This window comes from Xyrauchen texanus, chromosome 1 (assembly GCF_025860055.1).
Source record: "Xyrauchen texanus isolate HMW12.3.18 chromosome 1, RBS_HiC_50CHRs, whole genome shotgun sequence".
In the NCBI taxonomy this organism is placed as follows: Eukaryota; Metazoa; Chordata; class Actinopteri; order Cypriniformes; family Catostomidae; genus Xyrauchen; species Xyrauchen texanus.
The window spans coordinates 1,348,068-1,365,108 of record NC_068276.1 but is presented as its reverse complement, the minus strand read 5'-3'; the positions used below and the strand labels follow the sequence as shown (position 1 = coordinate 1,365,108).

Below are 17,041 nucleotides of genomic sequence, written 5' to 3'. Positions count from 1 at the left end.
ATTGGACATTTCATTTAATATAAAAGCTTTTACATTTTAGATAAATATAAAGATTTTTATGCTTTTAAAATGTATAAGCTTGTATGTGCTAATTATGAACCTAAATAAAATAAAATAAACATTATATTTTAATTATTTCTTTTGTTGCAACAGGAGTGTTTCTTCATGCTGTGTAAATGTTAAAATTCTTCAAATTTCCATAATGATCACTTGATCTTCAGTGGAGACTTAAATCACGCTGAATGTCTCGTGATAAGTAAATCGCACTGACTCTATCCAAGATTCACCCATTGGCTGTTTGTGGCAAACGTCACTCATTCATGTGCACGAGCTTCAGGATTAACCACGAACTCCGGATCAAACTTTGAGTTCACAGAAAGTTTGTAGTGGCATCTTGAAATCACTCAACCCGATCTAAACCAGTTTGGCTCTATCTGGTTTTGTCAACCTGAAACTTACTCTGAAACTCTGAATTTATTCAACTAGCTTTGTGCAACAGGCCACAAAAAAAGAAAAAGAATAAAAAATGACATTTTTGGTTTGCAACTTCCATTCACCTAAGAATCTTTGTTACATTTAGCTATTGATTTGACTGTTTATTTTAATAATCATTAACACTTTATTGTCCATTTATCATCTGATACTACATACATCAATCATCCAAGTAAAAAGCAAATAAAACTAATCTTGGTTGCAACAAACATTGACACGGACACTCAAAATCAAAGAGAATCACAGTTAAGAGAAAACAAACTTGACACAATCTAAAGTGACATTTTATAAGGCTTTATTTTCTTAGCAAATACAAATATTATGAAAGTAAAAGTCACCCAATAGAGGCCCAATTAAAATATTTATCATGACATAAAAACTGACAATGTCAAATATTTTGTATAAAGACTATATATTACTGCTATAGTGTAAACCACTACTATTACTACTGAAACAAAATGATGCAACAACACTAAAAAAACATTATTATTAATAATAATTATAATAATAATAATGCAGAAAGTCTAAATTAAAAAAGTCTTAATTGGGATAGTTTAACCCAAACAAAATTAACAACTTTTCCTCTGACTTTCTCTCTTCTGACATATTTCATGGCCGAGGTCTGAGCCATAAGTTTGATCAATAGTTATATAAATGCAGCATAAAAGTAATCCATTTGACTCCAGTGGTTTAATCCATGTCTTCTGAAGTGATATGAAAGGTGTGGGTGAGAAACAGATCAATATTTAAAGTCACCATACATTTATAATCAACCATTCTTTTTTCTTATATCTGTTTTTGTTATTTTTATTATACATTTATTTTATGGTATACCCTATCTTAATATTAAATCAAAATTACCCCCCCCCCGGTCTGAGCAATAAGCAATAAGGTTGATCAATAGTCAGATGAGTTTTAATCCCTCCCCGTTCTTGATCGCAGAAATTAATAATTAATATGAACAGCCAAAAGCAAAAGAAGAACATTTACATTTATGCATTTGGCAGACGCTTTTATTCAAAGTGACTTACAGTGCCCTTATTACAGGGACAATCCCCCCGGAGCAACCTGGAGTTAAGTGTCTTACTCAAGGACACAATGGTGGTGCCTGTGGGGATCAAACCAGCAACCTTCCGATTACCAGTTATGTGCTTTAGCCCACTACACCACGCAAAAAATTAAAAAACTTACTTAAATATGAATCTGTTTCTCACCCACACCTGTCATATCACTTCTGAATACATGGATTAAACCACTGGAGTATTAAGGATTACTTTTATACTGTCTTTTGGGCCTTCAATGATCTGGTCACCATTCATTTGTATTGTAAGGACCTCCAGAGCTGAAATATTCTTCTAAAAATCTCCATTTGTGTTCTGCAGAAGAAAGAAAGTCACACACCTCTGGGATATCATGAGAGTGAGTAAATGATGAGAGAATTGTCGTTTTTGAACGAACTATCCCTTTAAATGCATAATTTCATCAGAATATAAATTCAGAAACACTGAACACATGATTTATTTTAGGATTACAACAGCACAGAATCACTCACAGAGAAATTTAACATAAGGTGAAAATGTGACAAAGATTTGACATTTATTTGCATTTAAAATATGTTTTACATAAAATAACACAAATTGTAGCTATAGTGAAGACAGATGAGATGACGATGTTCTTGATTTAGTCTTCAAGAAGAACATAAAGATAAAGAGAAATCGGTAAAAAAAATGAAAGTATATTTCCACAAAGAGGGTACAAAACATGGCCAGAAATATTTGTAGTTGTTATTATTATAATATATTTATGTATATTAGAGCTGCATGATTCTGGATAAATTGAGAATCGTGATTTTTTTTCTGCTTAGAATAAAGATCACAATTCTCTCACGATTCTGAAGAAAAAAATGCTTATGTGATTTACTAAATCTGAATACTAAAAAAAGTAACGTGTAATGTACTAGAGGTTCTGACAAAATGTTTTCTGCTTCAGTCTGTGCAAAAATGCAATAAAGTTCATCAAATATTTGAATTACAATGTCCACAAGAGGGCACAACACATGCATTACAAACTAAACTAGCAAAATAAATAAATTAATACAAATAATTCTGTTAAAAAAGTGCATAAAAAAGAAATGAAAGGATTTGGCCTGATTCTGTCATGCATAAGTAAAAAGCAAAACCAGCAGAAAAAAGCTTCATTAACAGTTTTATGTCAACCTTTAGGCAAATATGCAATAAAACTGTTATTTTACTATTTAACAATATATTTATATATTAAAACATTGTGGCCTTCAGTGTCTCTTGTAAACATCGCTTCAGTAATTAAATAGAGAACAGAGTAAACAGTGATTTTGTGTTTTGAGCAAAAGTAATTAAACATTAAAACAAATATTATATAAAAACATTACCAAAGTAATTTAATGCAAAATGAAAGTACTTTTCATATTTGATACTCTGTGATAGATTGATATTAATACTCATCTGATGCATGAATGCCTTTAACAGACATCATGCAGCTTATATACATCCCACAGATCAAGACTTTTTCCTGTCTGCTTATACATTAACGGCTGTGTGTCCATTAATATCCCGTAAAGAGGAGTTTAAATCAGTGCAGAGTCTCGTACAGTAGCGCTGTATTCATCGCGAGACACGAGTGCACCGGAGACACACACATGTGAGTGTTTGAGCAGACGGCTGCAGTGAAACACACGTAGCGGATCTAGTCAGATCTGGGTAATGCCGGAATTGTTTCTTTTAGTGGCTATTAAAATATTGAACTGAGCAGAGATTTCTTCACACTCCTAAAGTTAAATTAGTTTAACTTTATTCATCTTCTCGTGCAGGAGCGTTGTGTTTTCTAGATACCATATAAATTTAAAAAGATGAACATTTAAAAATGCGAATTGTGAATTTCAAATTAAATTTGACCGTCTTTCAAATTTATGCCACAGGAACATTAATATACATTGCAGAATCGTTGTCATTGAGATATCTGAATTGAGATCGCGATCTTTTAACGATTTATCGTACAGCTCTATATATATATATATATATATACACTATAATCTAAATAATTTTATCTGAATGGATATCAGATTTAATCTAAATGATCAATTCACTCAATGTTGGTTTGTTTCTCAATACAATTCCCTATAAACACACGCACACACACACACACACACACACACACACACACACACTCACACATGTTTGGTTTCCATGTTTTATGGGGACTTTCCATAGACATAATGGTTTTTATACTGTACAAACTATAGATTCTATCCCCTAAACCTAACCCTACCCCTAAACCTAACCCTCACAGAAAACTTTCTGCATTTTTACATTTTCAAAAAACATCATTTAGTATGATTTATAAGCTGTTTTCCTCATGGGGACCGACAAAATGTCCCCACAAGGTCAAAAATTTCGGGTTTTACTATCCTTATGGGGACATTTGGTCCCCACAAAGTGATAAATACACGCTCACACACACACACACACACACACACACACACACACACACACACACACACACACACACACACACACACACACACACACACATACACTCTCACGCTCACACACACACACACACACACACACACACACACACACACACACACACACACACACTCACTCACACACACTCAAATACCTTTAAAGTTGGTGCAGATGAAGTTGAGTTGTTGAGTCTGAGGACAGCTGATCCAGGTCTGATCTCCTCCAGACTGAATTGCTCCAGCTAGTCCTCCACTGCAGTCTTCCTGTCCAGTGCCGTTACCTGCTGCCCAGTTCTGATAGCACAAGATCTCTCCATTCAACCAGAACCACAGACCCATAGTGCAGGAGTGACGGAGACCCATCCACACAGCTGTAGTTGAGGCACTTCTAGCCACATTCATCATACGACGCTGAATCTGCTGAGAATCAACTGACACCAGATCCACATGATTCTCTCTGCAGTATCTCAGAGCTTCATTCCAGGTCAGACTCTGTTTAATCAAAACCAGTTGATCTGGACACAAAACAGACCAAACAACATGAGAGTTAAAGGGGAAAATACTTTAGTAAACAGATTCAGTTTGTTTCAACAAGAATTCAAATAATCATTTGTGTGAGATGATCGACTCACCCTCATAACAGACAAAGGGGAACTTGTTGATTTGATTATTGGGCCAGTCCTGATATTTCCCCCGCCGGTCATTGAGTGAAATCACTGTACAGTTTTCAGAATTGCCTGCATTATTGGGTTCTTGAGGTGCCCAGCATCTGAATGAGGATTCACTGTGATCTGACCACTCCCATGAGTCTCTGAACAGACCGATCCAGACGTTCTTATCACTTCCTGTGTGATTTTTAATGATCTGCTGAATCGTCTGATTCTCATTCTGGTTCCTCACACTGGCCAGATCTGTGTGTTTCTCTCTGCAGAAACTCTGAGCGTCTGTCCAGTTCATGTCTGTACTGTTAAAGATGTAATCGTCACTGCTATCTGTATGAGAGAAAATGTTTTATGAATTATGTTATTAATGTTGTACAGAAAGAAAAACATTCAAACTGAGCAATAACTTAAAATGAATGTACACTTCTATAGTGTTTTCTGACACTACTCTCAAAGCGCTTCACACAGTGAACGGGACTCTCCTCAAACATCACCAGTTACAGTAAGAAAAGAAACAAAGTTATTTTCAGTTATGGGCCTGATATTTCTTCAGTATTTCTCTCTGCAGCTTCACCAGTTCCCCATATTAATATCATTCTATTTCATAATATATAAAAGAAAATATAGATTTGTTTGCAGACACAAAAGGCAAGGACTAGATTTATGTTAAAATATAAATATCTATTTATTGATTATTGAGTGTTTATCATAGATGAAATACGTTAAAGATGAACACTTTATAGTTTATCATATATATATATATATAGTTGTTGTTATCACAAACTGAACTTGCTCTCATCACAGATTTCACTATATATATATATATATATTTATATGATGTGTCCAAAATGAAATAAAACGAATGAAATGATTTCCGTAAATTACAAAGTTCGAAGGTCTCCTGTATAATAAATAACGGTAAAGCTTAAAGAAAATTAATTTAATTCTGTAAGCAAGAAAATGTAACATTATAACTGTATATCCAAATATAAGCTTGTGATTATCGAACCATGACATGTGTATCGCAATATATCGTATTGTGAGGTGTCTGACATACTCAATAATTCACATCATATGCAGTAGCATGTCACTGTCACAATGCAGGATGTGTCAATTTCCCATGTGTCAAACAACCTTTTACTGACTTTTACTTCTTCACAAAGTAATTCAATAATAAGTTAATAATTACATTTATTCAAAGAGGCAACTTGTGGATTAATACTTGAAAACTAATATATGTTTTATCATAATAACAAATATAAATACGTCTGTATAATGTTCATGTGACACATTTCAGTTTGTTGTGATCAAACACAGCTGCACTCACCATTATAGCAAATGAAAGAGGTTTTGTTAGAACATTGACTTTTATACCATCCTCCATTATTCATATAAGCACAGTCACCATCATCGTTTGATTGAGAGTTTGTCCAGTTCTGATTCAGTGAATCACTTCCTGTGTAGAAAACAGGGTCACCCAGAGACCACTTCCATGTTTTATTCTCTGTCCTGTGCAGTCCAATCCAGACAAGCTGAACACTTTCAACATTCTTCATCAGTTCTTCAATGTCATTCTTGTTGTTGATGGTGGCCAGATCTGTGTAATTCTCTCTGCAGTATCTCTGAGCTTCAGTCCAGGTCAAATTCTGATTCACAAAGTGATACTGACGTGCAACACATGCAGACGAACTGAAGACAGCTGAGAAGAGAAACACATAATCGAAAAGTTCATAATTATGAGCAGTGTTGGTGAGGTCACAATACAGTCGATTCTTTTACTGTAATAACAAGTAGTTACACTACAGGTTTATATATATATATATATATATTAAAGCTATTTAAGAGCTTTAATATATACGGTGGAGCCGTGGAAGGCGGAGCCAAAGGGGGAGCAAATCCAGTGCATCTGGCAATGGTGCTGAACAGATGTGAGTATTCAATTATAGTGAGGTTCGCTCGGCTCAACTGGAAGAAGACCGCTGCTAGATCTATCTTAGGTCAGTTCTTCTGTGACGGGGCAGGCAAAGAATGAGGATCTAAGTGCAGCTTTATTAAAATAAACAAGAAAACTCAGAGTAAAGAAAAACACAGGGAACCCAGCACAGAGCATAACAAAACAATCAAGCACTGACAAATAAACTGGGGGAAACAAGGGCTTAAATACACATGGGAAAACAAGGAACACCTGGGGAAACAATCAGGGAATGTGAAACAATCATAAAATGAAACTACAAAGGACTACAAAAACAGGAAACAGGAACAAAATAAGAATTTCAGCATAAAAGCGCAAAAACAAAAGACAACAGGGAATGTGACAATAGATCCTCACCTCTTGACTATTTTGTGCATATCAGTCTAACCTCTTATCCCGTTTTTGACGTGCTGTGTTGTAATGTCTTATGTTTCTGATTAGATATTGGGCTTTCAGACACACAAGTATGGACAAAATGGCAGATTGTGATTAAAGGTCATGGAAAAAAGGTGATGTTATGAGCTGTTATGAGGTGTATTATTGACATATCCAAAATCCCTTTCCACAGCAAGTTTCCAACTTGAACTTAAAGAAATGCAGTTATTTTCCCCCAGACACAGTGGACAGTCGTAAAGGAAGTTAATAAGGCAAAATGAGAGAAAAGAAATGGATGGATGATAGGTAATACTCTACCCATTCATTTTTTTACAAGAGTGTTGAAGATTTTTTTTTATTAGAATTAACTAATACATACACATTTGTGAATGTAAAAGTGTCAGGGACAGACGTCAGCGGGGATGGGTGTGGAAGGAGAAAAAGGGCACTGATTATTTACACTGGTGGCCAAAAGTTTGGAATAATGTACAGATTTGACTCTTATGGAAAGAAATTGGTACTTGTATTAATCAAAGTGGCATTCAACTGATCACAATGTATATTCAGGTAATTAATAACGTGAAAAATTACTATTACAAGGTGAAAAAAATTCTCAGAACTTCTTAAACTACTTCAAAGAGTTCTCATGAAAAAATCCTCCATGTGCAGCAATGACAATGTAACAGTATAAAGGATGGGCAAGGAGGAGGCGGGAACCGGCTGAACAGTAAACAAAGTTTTAATGAGAACTTAAAACAAACTTAAACAAACATGCAATGCAGTACAGTTTTATGCGATGTCAGAAAACCAATCAAGTTTTATTCTTTTGATAATTTGAAATCTACCCTTCACAATATTCCTGCAGAGAATAAAGGTGTTTTAATGGCCTGTAAGACAATTTCTGCAGAAAATTCTTTCCATTCCTTTATAAAATTCCTGTAGGATTCCTGTAGGGTGTTTTTGTAAGGGCTGTTAAAGAGATTATTTCACATTGAAAGAAAAACACAAACTCACCTGTCAGAAAAGTGATGAATACAACTCTCTCCATTTCTGAGATAAACAGACAATTAAAGCTGAAAGATCAATAGATACAAAATGAACAAAATACACTTTAATACACTTTAATCACAACTAGATCAAGAGAGAATTGGGTTAGTTGTCACATTTTTACTTGAAGTTGCAGTATGTAAGATTCAGAAACGCTTGTTATTAATGACACCTGTGTCCAACCTGTTGCTCGCGCTCGTGACGTAACATACAAAGAAACAACGTGATTCACCGGCATCATGCTGACAGATGATATCATTATAATTACACAGTTATGATTGTTTTACTGCAAACTTTGATACTGTATATTACATTTGAGGACAGTTTATAAAATAGACTGTACATTATAAATATGTTGACACAATTCAGTATTATAAACTGTCATTTTGATATATCGATGCACTGTTGTTTTATAATAATAGAATGTCTATATTTCTGTATAAGTTACGTTACATTAATGAATGGGTCTTTTTGCATTATCTTGAACATTGTCTAGCATTCATTGCATGTGTTATTGTAGTTTGCCTTGCTGAATAATTACAGATTAACATTATGACAGTTACTGTGCAGCCAAGATTAAATGAGCTAAAATGACACAGATCAATCCTTATGGCACTATATTTCACCTGTACAATAAGAAGAATGCCAATTCAGGGTCGGTTTTGATCCCCAAAACCAAACAAAGGTCCTCCCGAACGAAGGAATCAAATGCCCTGCCAAAGTTCCATCTAGTTTTCGCTCAACCACGATCACGTTCCCGCTTAGCCAGACGGGATTCAGTAGATAAATGTTTTTGTGCTACTCTGAGTTTGTGTAGGAGTCGTGTTGTGCTGGGAGCCGGACGTTTGATGGATTCATCTCTAAGATAATGTTATCTAGTGTTGCACTTTGTTGACGCTTTTGAATAGTGGAGGAGAAGCACTGAGTCTCTCAGGAGCATGAAAATCAGTCTACAGGCTTTAATAAGCAACCTAGGAAGTGCGGGAAGGCCACATTTTTTAAGTTGCATTACAAGCCGTTCACACATTGGCAAATATTACGTGTAAAATTTTACATATTGCACCTTTAATCAAATCAGCAAAATGTTAAAGACTGTGCAAAAATATTGCATACAAATGGAAATTAATGAAAATATTTTTGTCTTAGGAACACAGTTGAATCTTTCAGTCAAATTCTCCCTTCATTATGTTATTTACCCAACAATATGATGATCTTGAAGTTAACAAATATTCTCATTTTTAGTTTTTAAGTTAATGTTTTGAAGGCAGTTTTAAATGAGCTGTTTGAAATCAACATACAAAAGCACTGCTAGAGAAAACACATTTGTGTAATGGGACCTGAATCTTCAGATATTGGCCTTGTGACAACTAGCCCTTGTTTCTCCTATAAATAAAGAATTATTTCCCACTAAAATAAATAATAATGATCAATAACAAACAGAAAAGTTCTTCTTACCTCCTGTTTTCACCCGTTTCTGTCCTGATTCCAGCTGATAATGACGCTGATGTTGTTCTGTTCACACTGTGTGTCTGAATCATATTTGCATCGACATATATTTACGGATGTGTTGAGCAGAGAAACGTAATGAAACATTGTGTCTCTGTGTGCGTATGTGTTCACCCAACAGACCTGGAGACAGACAGGTTCAGAGATAATCAAGAGACAGTCTGTGTACTGTGTATGTTGATTTGATTAACAAATACAGTAAATATCAGATCAGCAGAGGAGATTTTGTCAGTTTTGAGGAAATGGCAGAAAGTGGGACTTTATTTTATTTTAAGTTTTCATACCAGACCACAATGATCAAGAGTGTTCAGATCTTCAGTCTGCAACATTAACCAAAACCAAAAGTGATTATTATTATATTAATACCAAGGCTTGAAAGGATTATGTTAAGTCAGTTGCATGAAAACACTTAGATGTGAAGTAGTCACACACATACATGTATACTCAACCCATTTTCACTCCCAAGGGGTTGTGCGAGAGCCCCATACGTCACTATATTATGGAAGGCCAAAATGTACATTATTAATCTGTTTTAGACACACACACAAAAAACACCTCGGTTACGTATGTAGCCCTGGTTCCCTGCATAGGAACGAGATGCTGCATAGTGACACACTGGGAACACATCAATGAACATGTGGTTTGAAGTCCTTATACAATCACACCAATTCATTGGCTGATGGCGCTGAAACGATGCCCCTAAGGAGCTACATCACGGGGTCCTTATAAGTGCTCGTCTTCAGCGCCATCACTCAGATTTTCTGCAAGAGCCACGAGCCCATACTGCAACAAGTGAGCATGTCCAGCTATACAGTGTTCCCTTTTGTAGATCACTCTGTGCTGCATAATGACACATTGGGAACGATAAATCATAGCGCCATGCATACAGTAGCTGTGAATTATTTCAGCTCATGCGGCAAGCACATATAGCAGCACAAAAGCTAACTTAAATAAATATGAACTATAATTTCACCCCTTTTCCAACAGAGAGAACATTTAACATAAGAAGCAGGAGTTCAACCCTCATACAGAGTATAAAATCTGACAAAATATGTAAACAAATGAGATGTGCCTTTAGCCAAAGCCCATGAGGATGCCACACTCCTTGTAGAATGAGCCCGAATACCCAAAAGAGAAGGCAAACCGCGTACCTCATAAGCACTCGAAATTGCATCAACAAGCCAATGAGGCTCTGTTAAGAAACCGACACACCTCTGGTGTGGCCACAAAGCATGCAAACAGCTGTTCTGACTTACGGCACTGACTTGTGCTGTCGACATAAACTTGCAAAGCCCTAACAGTGCACATCGTATGCAACATTTCACTCTCATCCGACTCAAATGGGGAGGAGAGAAAATGCCTGTGCTTCGGTGTGCAAGGCGGGGTGCCAAGCTGTCTGCATTCAGTGGGAAGAACTCCCTGGGGAACAAGGATGCTTTGCGAGAGCAGACACTATCACACAATTAACATCTCTACCTGAGATTACAAACACCACAGAGAGAATGAATGGAAAGTTACTATCTCACCCATTCCCTTTCAACATTACAAATGTGTCTTCTCTCCCACTACCCCACTCTCATCCACTCCATCTTCATGGGGTTTTAAAGAGCAAATCTTCACAAACACCTAAGAAAGTGTGGCCTAAGTAGCAGGATTTCATTATTATTGAATTATTGAATTATAAATTCCAATTGAACAGACTATTATTTATGATTTGTTTAATTTGGTCTGGATATTTAAGGGGGTTTAGCAAACTGATCAGGTTGATTCAGTAGTCAGATTGACCCCCATGGTGTTGTGTGTTATAAACATAACAACATGTCTTATAATAAAAGTCAAGTAGGTGGGGGGTAGTGGGCTAAAGCACATAACTGGTAATCAGAAGGTTGCTGGTTCGATCCCCACAGCCACCACCATTTTGTCCTTGAGCAAGGCACTTAACTCCAGGTTGCTCCACAGGAATTGTCCCTGTAATAAGTGCACTGTAAGTCGCTTTGGATAAAAGCGTCTGCCAAATGCATAAATGTAAATGTAAATGTAAATTTGATCTGAATCCAATTTTATTTGACCTCTTAGAGATTCAAATTATTATTGATCATTCTTAATGAAATCAAATAGTTTAATTGTAAACCCCGAACTCTGTTTTCCACTATCAAGAATCTGACACTGCCCCCCTCTTTGTCACTGCCTGCTTCTGTGGAGCTCTTTGAATAATTTCTCCAGTTTTTCAAAAACCTCTTTAACCCTTCTAAGGTTTCTAAGTATTCTGAATTGCGGAGCCATGGAGGTTTCTGGTGGCAGAGCCATGGAGGGCGGAACCGTAGAAGGCTCTGGAGACGGAGCCGTGGTAGGTGGAGCCGTGGGAGGCTCGGGAGGCCGAGCCGAGGATGGTTCAGGAGGTGGAGCTGAGGAAGGCTCTGGAGGCAGAGCTGAGATTGAAGCCGTGGAAGGCTCGAGGGGTGGAGCCGAGGAAGGCTCGAGAGGCGGAGCCCTGGAAGGCTCGAGAGACGGAGCCCGGGATGGCTCGAGAGACTGAGCACGGGATGGCTCAAGAGGTGGAGCCCTGGGAATCTCAAGAGGCGGAGTCCTGGGAGACTCGAGAGGCGGAGCCCTGGGAGACTCGAGAGGCGGAGCACTGTGAAGCTCGAGAGGCGGAGCCCTGGGAGGCTCGGGAGGCGCTGACTCTGGGATGGTCATGGCTACAGGTGCTGGCTCTGGGATGGTCGAGGCTACTGGCGCTGGCTCTGGGATGGTCGAGGCTACTGGCACTGGCTCTGGGATGGTCGAGGCTACTGGCGCTGGCTCTGGGACGGTCGAGGCTACAGGCACTGGCTCACTGACGTTCAAGGCTTCAGGCACTGACTCGCTGACGTCCGGGGCTGCAGGCATTGGCTCGCTGACGTTCGGGGCTGCAGGCATTGGCTCACTGACCGTGGCTGGTCACGGGGTCTCCACTGTGGGAGTAGAGACAGGGTCCTCCTCGACGACGGATAAGAGAACAATTGAGCAGTTGTAGAGAGCTTTTTTCACATGCATACAGAGCCGAAGGCGGATGGAGCATAGAAAGGATGACAGAAAAAATATGATGCTTAACGTGGTAGCAGTCAATACTGTACCTTTTGTACCAGTATCTGTGTATTTGTTTAATTGATGTGTTTACTCTTTGCCATTGCTCTTGAGTTTAAGAAAGGTGCTGTATAAAATAAATTGATTATTGTTAGTAGTAAGTCGCTACAACCATGTGCCTGAAAATACGACCACGCAGAAACCATCATTCCCCTTCTGTCTCTCTCTCCACGTTGTGTCAGAGAAGCGACACTAGGGGTCTCTCTTGAGCGCCGATATTCACCTCTGGACTATGAAAAAAGGCCAATGAGAGTTGGCAACCAGTATTTGCATGTCCCGCCCCCGGACATACGGGTATTTAAGCGGCGCAAATACGGGAGTTCATTCAGAAAATTTCTTCGAGCCGATGGTCGTGCATGAACTCTGCTGCGAGTTACACACCAAGTTCCTGGTTAATCCTCTGACGCTCTGCATGCTGTTGGATCTGACGGCGCATAACAGCGGCTTTCTCCTTCGTGCACGGCTGTGCATTCTTGCCCTGGGCGCTCGACAGCGCAGACAACTCGAAAGAGTTATTCTGAAAGAGTAATTTCGCTCTAAAGAGCAAAACACAGCGGCGTTGAACGTCCTTCTCAGGACGCGTCTTTTTAAAGACGATATTTCCACCCCTGTGTAGTTTCTGGATGTGGTTGATGTCTCCCCACCTCTGACGGTCATAAAAACTGCCTTGCATTCCTGGGTTGCGATCACACGCAGGCAGCGTTTTTATGAATGGTCTATGTTTTCAGTGCGAGAACATAGCCATGACAGCATTAGCGGTCGTAGGCTTTCTCTTGTAGTGAGAAAGCCGCTTCAGCCGCCCAGCGCCTCGCCTCCTTCCCACGGGATTGAGGCAGGCGCCGCGGGCGATGAAAACTATCTGGGGACAATGATGGGCTCCGTTTCGCTGGGTGAACCCCCTCGAAACCCCCCGCCTCCCCAGCACGCTTGCTTGTTTCTGTCCGAGCTCGGGATGAGCATTCTCTCCAATGGGTTATGTTTTCAGTGTGAGAACATAGCTGCGGCAGCATTGCGATCTCTGCTTTCTCTTGTAGTGAGAGAGAGCCATCTCAGCCGCCCCCTGCGCCTCGCCTCCTTCCTACGGGATTGAGGCAGGCGCCGTGGGCGATGGAGAACGATCTGGGGAGAATAACGGGACGCTTTCGCCGGATAAATCCCCCCGAAAACCTCCCGCCTCCCCAGCACGCTTGCCTGCTTCCCTCGAGCTCGGGATTAGTGCGGTCCGCTTAACGGCCTACCGTCCGGTCCCTCGAGCTCCCCAGCATTGGATGATGACATCACCGCTGCATCGGAGAGCGTAACAGCGGCGTCGGATGCGGATAACTCGCCTGGGCCGCCACCTTCGGGTCTCCGCCCAGTCTGAGCCTGACTTCGGGTCTCCGCCCAGTCTGAGCCTTGGTTCCGCGGGCATATGCGCCGCTCACAGCCGCGCCCCCCCCCTGGATTCCTTCCCGGACGTGCATGACGAGCTGAGCAAGCCCAGCTTCCTCGCTCCTCCGCTCTCACTACCCTCGGTGGTAGAACGGTCCCAGACCGCTCCCCCCTGCACGCTATGGCCCCCTCCTGCAAGTCCACCGGGCCAGGGCACTTCAAAATCTGCACTTGGGTAGTCCTGTTCTTGACGTGCTGCAGGAACTGCACTCGAACAGGCGATGGCCACTCCGTGGTCCAGAAATGCAATGATGGACAGGCAGTACGGGAGGCAGACAAAGCATGCTTTCTCAAACGCCCCCGTCTCCCAGCTCCGTCCATTCGGCGACACCACTTGACGACTTCGCCCAGCAGTCCTCAGTGGTGAAGAAACAGACGAAGGCTATTTTCAAGCAAAAAAAGCATCCTGCCCTGCTGCAAACCTGCCGCCAGGGGCCATGCCCTGTCTGCTCGCCGAGGGCGTCCTCCTGCGGCTTTCAAGAAAGAAAGAAAGTGGTGCTCCGCCTCAACTAACAAGTGAGTGGGCCCAGCTCTCAGCCCCAGCGTTGAGCCCCCCGCAGAAGTTGGATGCCCATCGTCTCACGGACCCCCTTGAGGACCCAGAAGGCTCCCAGGCACTCCTGAGATGACAGACCCAGAGACTGAGACGTTAGCTCCGGAGTTGGTAAGACCACTCCGTTCCCCGGTGGAGGGCCGGGAGGAGAATTTTTTGTTAAATTCGTTACACTCTATAGAGCTATTTCCTTGTTGTCTCTGGGGTCACCTGGCCCACAAATGCTGTTCTCACGGCACTCTGCTTTCAGGCCTCAACAGTCCCGGCTCCATGGACGCGGTGTCCCCGCCTTCAGCCTCACGACTGTTCCCCTGCCGGCCGGTTCAGACGAGTCCAGAGGATGCCAGCATCAGACCTCCTCCTCAGTCACGAACCCGCCCCCTGCCGGGTGCGCGGAGCAAGGTAAGTGCTTTGAGTTTATTCTCACCACCGAGCCTCGGGACGCCACATTGCCTCCCGGCGCTGCGTTACCTGTTCCGCACCGCTCGCGAAGCCCGCCCGGATGCGTCCAAAAAACTCGTCCCCTTGGTGCCCTTAGCACGGAGCTTAGAGTTGTGGCTTTCACTGCCCAACCCGTCACGCTGGCTGCACCGGACCATTTGACTTGGTTACGCAATTCAGTTTGCCAGGTCTCCGCCCCCCTTCGTGGGCGTACATTTTTCCGCAGTACACGGCCAACATGCCCATTCCCTGCGCGAATAAATCGCCTCCCTTCTATTAAAGGACACGATAGAGCCTGTCCCTCCAACCGAAACGAAGAAGGGTGTCTACAGCCCTTACTTTGTTGTACCCAAGAAAGGCGGCGGCTTACGACCGATCTTGGACCTGCGAGTTTTCAATCGGACCTTGTCCAAACTCCCGTTCAAAATGCTCACCCAGAAACAAATTCTATCTGGCATCCGGCATCTAGATTGGTTCGCAGCGGTAGACCTGAAGGACGCGTACTTCCACGTCCCAATTTGCCCTCGACATCGACCCTTCCTACAGTTTGCGTTCGACGGCCAGGCGTATCAGTACATAGTCCTCCCCTTCGGCCTGTCTCTGTCCCCTCGCGTCTTCACGAAAGTCGCAGAGGCAGCTCTTGCCCCGCTCCGAGTAGCCGGCATACGCATACTCAATTACCTCGACGACTGGCTCATACTGACTCACTCTCGAGAGTTACTATGCGCACACAGAGACCAGGTGCTTCAGGTCAACCGGGAAAAGAGCAAGCTCTCCCCGGTCCAGAGCATCTCTTTTCTCAGTCTGGAGTTAGACTCAGTCTCAATGACAGCACGTCTCTCCAACGAGCGTGCTCGGTCAGTGCTGAAATGCCTCGCTTCCTTCAAGCCAGGTGCCGTGGTCCCGCTAAAACGTCTCCAACAGCTCCTGGGGCATATGGCATCCTCCGCGCCGCTGGGGTTGATGCATATGAGACCACTTCAGCACCAGTGGCGGCTGCTGGTCTTTCAAAGAGGGGAAGCTCATTTTCGGCCTACATTATAAACTTATTTACCCTATTTTTTGCACTAAATCAATCTTAGGTGTTGATCTGTCCTGCTGTTTAATTCTAATTTTTTCCTCGTAAGGAAGACTTTCAAATGGCTTCGCCAAAATCAGGTCGACAATATTAGCACCGTCTGCCATCGTGCGCAGTTTCACCCGTACGACGCTAGCCTAGCCTACTGTATGAATGAATGAACGAACGAACGAATGAACACTCTAAAACAAAATCTATTAAACTTGGTAAAACTGAAACAAGGAATGTGGTGTATAATTGTGTGAAATGTATTATGCAAATTGACTAGCAATTTCGCCAAACAAATATAAAGAAATAGGTTGCAGCAGTTTGCCTTTCGACTACACTTGAGAAATCCACGATGGGACTGAGAGCGAAATAGCTTCAGTGACTTCTTATAGTACAGATTTGCTGTCAATCAAAAGGATATGCAGTCTTTCGACAGATCCTCCAATCATCACGCGGAAGCCCGGAGTCCGGGCCAGCCCACTCCTCATTCACCCCCAGAGACGCTGAGCGTCCGTGGGCGGGACATAATCACAGCATTTATCCAATGACCGTCTATTTTCGGAGCACTGAAAAAACTGTTCAGAGCAGCCCCATTGAAGTCAATGGACGCTCGGCTTCAACAGGGAAATGCACTGACGCTACGGGAATGTATGAGAAGTAAATCGAGTCAGCCGACCTACTATATGTAATGTAGCTGATTCTGAGCAAACTCGTCTTCGAGATGAATGTGTTCTAACGCATTTTTAGTCAATAAATTGTTTACACAATAGTACATATTTGACCATTATTTTTTTGACATTATAGGGGAAGCTGACCTTCCCTTGCAGTCTTAAAGAAATCCCCACTGTTCAGCACTGGCTCCGGACTC

General features: G+C 41.6%; 2 protein-coding genes across 2 annotated transcripts in view; both read right to left on the bottom strand.

Moving 5' to 3' along the window:
• The window catches only part of LOC127648401 (histone H2A-like), a 374,379-nt gene that overhangs the window by 195,741 nt on the left and 161,597 nt on the right, over positions 1–17,041 (bottom strand). The gene's annotated exons all lie outside the window — the stretch shown is intronic.
• Positions 920–9,555, bottom strand: LOC127648035 (macrophage mannose receptor 1-like). The gene is made up of 6 exons (XM_052132612.1): positions 9,506–9,555; positions 8,018–8,076; positions 5,984–6,355; positions 4,627–4,986; positions 4,150–4,509; positions 920–2,177 (listed from the first exon to the last, which is right to left on the bottom strand). The coding sequence occupies exons 2-6, from the start codon at positions 8,049–8,051 to the stop codon at positions 2,173–2,175; spliced, it is 1,131 nt and encodes a 376-aa protein (XP_051988572.1). The 5' UTR covers positions 8,052–8,076; positions 9,506–9,555; the 3' UTR covers positions 920–2,172.

Bases quoted from the DNA above. Each gene is read 5' to 3' on its own strand.
- LOC127648035 (XM_052132612.1), bottom strand. From the start codon at position 8,051: ATGGAGAGAGTTGTATTCATCACTTTTCTGACAG. The intron at 4,987-5,983 runs GTGAGTGCAGCT...TCTCTCATACAG, and splicing joins CTCTTTCATTTGCTATAATG to ATAGCAGTGACGATTACATC. The intron at 4,510-4,626 runs GTGAGTCGATCA...TTTTGTGTCCAG, and splicing joins CCCCTTTGTCTGTTATGAGG to ATCAACTGGTTTTGATTAAA.